The 7,341-nt window shown below is 30.2% G+C and overlaps 1 protein-coding gene across 1 annotated transcript in view; it reads left to right on the forward strand.

Moving 5' to 3' along the window:
- Positions 1-1,008: 1,008 nt before the first annotated feature.
- LOC111612371 (zinc finger protein 761-like) overlaps positions 1,009-7,341 on the forward strand; it is a 19,524-nt gene continuing 13,191 nt past the window's right edge. The window contains exons 1-4 of the mRNA XM_023353575.1: positions 1,009-1,026; positions 2,678-2,953; positions 4,840-5,055; positions 6,022-6,329. Of these exons, the coding sequence (XP_023209343.1) occupies positions 1,009-1,026; positions 2,678-2,953; positions 4,840-5,055; positions 6,022-6,329 (818 nt within the window). The remainder of the gene's footprint in view (positions 1,027-2,677; positions 2,954-4,839; positions 5,056-6,021; positions 6,330-7,341) is intronic.

Below are 7,341 nucleotides of genomic sequence, written 5' to 3' on the forward strand. Positions count from 1 at the left end.
TCACAATCATTACTTTTTGCCCACAAATAAAAACCCAGCGAAGCGGGTCCTTGCAGCTAGTACTCAATAAAAATGTTTGAGTTTAAACGAATGGGAAAGCCTACATTTTTCGGGTATTTGAACTGCCGAAATAACGAACGTATTCAAAATTATCTTTTCACTTCTATTGTTTAAAATTATTAATATTATTATTATTTATTTATGACATTGTGAACATAAGCATATTACAAGTGTCTATGCAAAATATAAATACACTATAACAAACACACAAGAAAAATAATGACAATAAAACAAAAATAAAACAATCAACATACAAAGTCGAACAAGATTCAAGCTTCTGACACCATCTTTAAATTGTTTGTAAGTTTACTCACGTTTGTGTTCTTTATTTAGTCAATTCCAATTGTATAGCATTTGGTAGATCGGCATGGCTCGGCCGAAACTATGTTTGAATGTTAACAGTAACAGGTTATTTTTCCATCTGTAACATTTAAATAAAGGCCAGTTACCCTTAATTAAACCGGCTTAACCCCTTTATGCTCCACGCCGATATTCTTGAATTTTCTCCATTTCCCCATTTCCACTGGTTCTTTGCTACTCCGAAATAACAAATCATTGAACTAACCGCATAGTGAATATTACTATTATCAACTTTTGAATTTAAGATCCAGCATAAAAACTATACTTCCAACCTCAAAGCCGACCACTGTTCATCGACAATCACCGAACAGGTATTTATCCACACGCATCGCTCATCACTGTTTCAGGTTTTTCTAAAATAGACTTTTCTATTTATGTTACACTCTTGTAAAGTCGATATAACTTTTATTAATTAAATTGTTATTATGATACTAGAGTGCATTATTTTCGGAACGCTGTCTGTAGACTTCTGCTCCATATCGAACTCAACTTATATCGTAAGCAACCGCTCGTGAAAGATTTACATACGACCAACAGGTATTGTCAGCCCTGACTTTGGATAGAGATGTACGTAACCTATATTATATTATGGTACTACCATATGGGGTAAAGCTTCACACCGCTTAAAATCACAAGACAATCTCATCAGAGCATAAGTAAACTACCTTACAATTTTACCGTCGCGTTATACTTAAAACGACGACAACATCCACAGAGTATGTATTATATAAAGACCAATTGCTTCTAGATCGTTTCAAATTAATAAAACTTTATAAGAAATGATCTTTTATTAGTAATCTGTTAAAAAATACTACCGATCATATAAAAACAACTACACATGGAGAAATAATCTGATACTGCTAACATTCGAACACTGTTTCCACCGAACCATTTCGAACTACCAAATGCTACACAATCAAAATTGTTTATAAGAAGAACATACACGTGAGTAAACCTACAAACAATTTATAGATAGTATCAGAAGCTTGAATAATGTTCGACTTTGTATGTTGATTGTTTTATTTTTGTTTTATTGTCATTATTTTTCTTGTATGTTTGTTATAGTTTATTTATATTTTGCTTAGACACTTGTAATCGCTTAAGGCCACAGTGTTGTAAACAATTTAAAGATGGTGTCAGAAGCTTGAATCTTGTTCGACTTTGTATGTTGATTGTTTTATTTTTGTTTTATTGTCATTATTTTTCTTGTGTGTTTGTTATAGTGTATTTATATTTTGCATAGACACTTGTAATATGCTTATGTTCACAATGTCATAAATAAATAATAATAATATTAATAATTTTAAACAATAGAAGTGAAAAGATAATTTTGAATACGTTCGTTATTTGGGCAGTTCAAATACCCGAAAAATGTAGGCTTTCCCATTCGTTTAAACTCAAACATTTTTATTGAGTACTAGCTGCAAGGACCCGCTTCGCTGGGTTTTTATTTGTGGGCAAAAAGTAACGATAGTGAAGATTAAGATAATTACATTATAGCCAATCTTACCCGTTTTCACAAAATGCAAAAATTAGGTCTCCCGTTTCCAGACGTTTCCAGAGAATTTTTACATGAGCATAAAAATATGTTCGATTTCCCGCAAAAGCGCAAAAAACCGCCTGTAAATCTTGCATGCCGCTTTACATTAACACTTCCTGGTCCCGATTCTAATTCTAAACGTCTCCTATTCACGTCCAGTCAAAAGAACTATTTTCAACGTTTCCGGAACGTTTACGATCGTTCTATAATCGAACCAATATTCGAATTTTATATTTGAATTTAATTCGAATATTGTTCGAATTTTTTCGAACAAATTCGAACATTATTCGAATTAAATTCGAACAAATTCGAACAAAACCTTCGAAATAGAAAGCTACTTTCAACCACTTTTAAGCCCATATCTCCCGCACCCTTATAGCTATCGAGACGCACCACCCCTATGCACGAATGGAGACTTGGGGCTACCACCACATACAAACACCATTCACGTGCGATGTGTAGTTTTTGTGGAAAAGTGAAATATAGGGACATACATGTCTATGTTTATATATATATATATATAGATATAGATTATGAAACTGCGCTTTTACTACTCCTGAGTATAGAGGAGAAAAAATAAAATAACAACAATTCAAAAATAAGTTAAAAAAATAGAAAATATAGCGTTACACTATTAGTTTCCTCACATGCGATTCTCCAATACAGAAGCTNTTTTTCTCCAATTATTTATATTCATACTACGAATTATTTTAAAAGGACAGAGATTATCAATGCCCGACATGCGAAAAGAAATATTTCCATAAATGTCGTTTGCAAAGACATATGCGTAGTCACACGGGCGAAAGGCCGTTTAAGTGCAATTTGTGCGAAAAAAGCTTTATGGATAAAGGCAATTTGACAAAACATATGCTTGTACATTCGGATGAAAAACCATTTAAGTGCAATTACGAAGACTGTAAACACAGCTTTAAACGAAAATACGATTTGGAACGACACATATACGGATGGCATCTTGACGAGATTTTATCTAAAGTAAATATTACCACGAGTTCCTATGTTTTCATTTTTGTTTTTATTTTCCAATTATCAAAGCGATAAAAGTTATAAAATAATAAGACACAATGTAAATATACAAGATAATTTAAAACATTCAATGAATATTTTAAACAATACTCAATGCAATTTACACGAACAAATAATAACATAATAATATTAATAAGCAACTATAAATATCGTTATTGTTTTTTGGAGCTGAAAAGTTTTCGTTATTTTTTTATTGGTTTTTACCTTCGTTCAAAAATTTTAAATTGATTAAATTTGTTTGTATTTGTCTACGAAAAGTGGTTTTCTGTATTTAATTAATCTTTGCCAATTAATCACTCATAAACATTTATAAAATAGGATAGACGTTATCCATAATAAATTCGTTAGTGTAATTAAAAATCTATAATGAATGTTAATAATATAGGAGAGATCGGGGCAACTTCGGCATGCGGGGCAAGTTTGTCAAGCGCTTTTTTTTAAAAACAAATTAAAAGGAGACTTTGGTTATAGGTTAGGCAGTTGAGTTTTATTGGTGGCTTGTTGAGTGTAGTGTTTTTATTGTTCTCCAACAAGCGTAGTTGAATTATCAAGCAAATTTTCATTTTCGTTCAATTCCATATAATATTTTTTTTCCATTTATATTGAATTGGCAGGTTTTGTTATAATTCCATGATAACGAAAGTTACTTTTCCTGTTAGAAGGATGTAACTTCAACTTATTCACGTGGCCAGATCGTGGCTTGGCATTCTGTTCTCAGGGTTGTACTTAATGTTTCGAAATCATGACTAGCGGGGTAAGATCGGCAACATAAAGCCACATTAGAAGCAAAGGATAAAAATCAAACAGATGATAAATGAAAACATGTTTGCATTTGTTATTCATGTATATATGTCTTTGAACTTGCATTTCGTTGTAATAATATTAAATGGGTGTTGGATTTGTATTTCTTTGTTTTAATAGTGAATTCCAACTTATACATTGTTAATAACATAATTTTATATACGTGCCTATCTTGCCCCATTACTGTTGCCCCTATACCAGGGGCAACTTTAATAAAAATAATTAAAATAATTACAACTTTACAAAAAGAGAGAAGTTGCCGATCTTGCCCCTATACCCGGGGCAACTTCGTCAATTTCTCTCTTCTTGTAAAGTTGTAATTATTTTAATTATTTTTATTTCCAAACTGATTTTAACCAGTTCTATAGTAAGGTAACATTCCAATAGACAATATGCAAAGCTTTTTTTTCAGTTTACAACAGTATTTATTACACAAAATTTAAGTAAAGCTTAACATGCCGATCTTGCCCCGATCTCCCATAATATTTTAATTACAACAATGTTTAATTATTAAAATTTTTTTTACAGTTATTACTCTTGTAAATCATATTTTTATTGATAAATACAAGATACATCTTCGTAGTGTTATTTTCTAATTAAGTATTTGCATTTTATAAAGTAGAAATAACAGAAAAAGTCTCTTTATTGTTCATTGTATTATTAAGTCAGTGTTAAAATTATAAAATATTATTATTTTTTTAAGATTTGATTCAGATTACAGTCGAAAAGACTTCCAAAAACAGTTGTTCGACTGTGCCTAATTGCTAGTGTCATTAAAAAGATTTAAGCAAATAATTCTGCAGCACGTCGTTAACTCTATCTTTATAAAATAATTTTTTATACACATAGTTTAATAAAACATTAACAAAACCTTTCACCTTTAATTACATCACCATCACAATAAAATAAATCGTAAAAATTAACGTTTTGAAACGTTCCCCAATATATTTTCCATGAATAATTTGCATTTGAATGTTAAGTTTTATGTTTATATATATTGTTAACAATTAACAAAATATTTGTTGAATAATTAGATTTCACCGAACGATCCGAGGATAATAAGCCGTAAATGTAACTTCTGCTCGAAAGTTTGTCCGTCTCCCAGTGAGTTAAAAATTCACTTGAGAACTCACACTGGAGAGCATCCATTTCCGTGTAATTTTTGCAACGGCACTTTTACTACCAAAAGTAATTTAAACAATCACATCAAAAGGATCCATTCTAAAGAGGAAACTCCATCTTTCTCCGAAGTAAGTATATAAATATGTTAATGACTAAACTTTTAACACACAATCGTATGTTAGAGTAAAAACAATAAAATAATAACTTTGCTTATTTAACGAGCACACATTGTTTTGATGTTCATTCATCGCATATATTCTAAATACGTGTATTTTCATTCATTCGATACTCCGAGAAAATAAGTTTTTTTAATTAACAGGAAAATTCCTGTATTAAAAATATACAACGATTCCGAATTATTCGTCTAATATCAGCCATTAATACGTGCACACTAAATACTTTTTGTATAAACTATGAGTCTTACGATAAGCAGCCGGAAAAAACGCCATTTTATGTATCCAGGATGAGACATTAGAATTAACTCTTTAAACTACAAGATTTTATATACAATTCTACTTCAGAAAATCGATATTTTCACGAATGAACTTCATTTTGATTCGTTACGATTAAAAAACAATTTATGCACATCGAATTTCGTTTGTTTTTCTATTCAATAATTATGAAGAAATATACACTCAAATACAAATTCAACTATATACGTATAGGGAAATTTACTTTGATGTGTGAAAGTCTTTGTTTCGTGGATTTACACAAATATCTATCGAATAATTAAAAATATGACTTCATTGTTTTCACAGAAATTAACAACTGCTGTATCTCACTCGTGATTATATTGTTTTATTTTAAGTTGTTGTTCTTTGACAAAATTTGCATTGATAACATTACTTTAGCGAAAAACATTTATATTTGTTTACCGATTATTTTGAAGGTTACTAATTACTCATAGTTTGTTAAAATTGTGAATTTTCAAATTTTAATAACATTGTAGAATATTTCTTTTTAATTTGCTTAAAAACATTGTTAACTCTTTTAGCATTACAAATACCATGTATATGACTATATAGACAAATTTTTTGCAATTTCCGTTATAGTAAATGGTGTACAGTCATATTATTTATGTTATTTACTTTTAGAAAAGAACGCAAGACGTTCAAAGAGAGCAGAAAGAATCATTTGAACAACCATCAACAAGTTTTCAAAGACCACAGTCAATTGAATCTGAAGATATTTCATCAGAGGAAAACCTTTTTACTTTACAAGAATGTGAAGAATTTCTTGAAAATGTTAACGTGAATTTAGAAATTATCAAATTGAAAGGCTCCTCACAAGTGACATTCTTCCCAGAAATGGACGTTGAAGAAATTAAATTGCAATGTCCGTTCTGTCGTGAACAATTTTTAGACGACGATTCGCTTAAAGCACACGAAAGAAACTTTCATCCGTCTGACTAATTAATTGTGGACAACTAATTTTCAAAATATAATAAAATCATAAGGTACCAAAGTGACAAGATTTCAAAGGTTATGTAGATAAATGTAACTTAATTAGATGCATAAGGAAAAAAAATTAAAAAACCAAACATGCACCTTAGAATGACACGATGTTTGTCATATTTGAATATGCAGTAAAAATTACTAAAATTGTATACAGTATCTTATCTCAAAAAAATTTTTGGTGTTTCCCTACATGTAGCCTAATTTTAACACTAAGTCGAAGAAGATTATTCGTAGTTTTCTTATATTTGTTATATCGTACTGATATTAATGAAATAAAATTTCATTTTTGAGTCATTTTATTATTATTTGTTTATTTTTATAACATGTATTAANTTATATCTCTTTAATACACTAAAATTCTTGCAAAGATTCGGTACTGTTGCAGACCACTATAGGAACATTCTCCCACTAGAAGAGCCCAATCGCATCTTCATTTCTGTGTTGAGATTCAATGTAATATCTATGTAGAGTGCTGGGAGGCTTTATGAAGGAGTTAAGTATGGATATTTACGATTTTGCCGTAGCTTTTAATTATATTATAAAAATAAATAAATATTCCATTATTGTTCACAAGGTCATTATGAGAGCATGGCCAAGAGTAACCACGGCTAATGAGGATAGATTTGAGTTGTTGTCTTTCTCTTTCAAGCATTACGCAGTTGAAGATATAATGAGTGCTCCCATCTTCAATTTTACAAGTTGGACATTCTTTATTGATGTATTCAGTAAATCTGTGTAGGTACTTGGCAAATTTACCATGATCGGTGAAAAATTGAGTGGACCAAAAACATGGTTTCATCCATGTGTATTTAAAGATATCTTTAATGATTGGAAAAAATTTGTAAGTAATTTTACCCTCATTGCTGTTCCATTTTTGCTGCCAGTTGTTGAGCATATTGCTCCAAAGAAGGCCCTTGATAGTATTCAAGCTGACCTTGTTATAAGAAATTATAAGCT

The sequence above is a fragment of the Centruroides sculpturatus genome, unplaced genomic scaffold (genome assembly GCF_000671375.1).
Source record: "Centruroides sculpturatus isolate CEXI.00-Female unplaced genomic scaffold, Cexi_2.0 scaffold1675, whole genome shotgun sequence".
Classification (NCBI taxonomy): Eukaryota; Metazoa; Arthropoda; class Arachnida; order Scorpiones; family Buthidae; genus Centruroides; species Centruroides sculpturatus.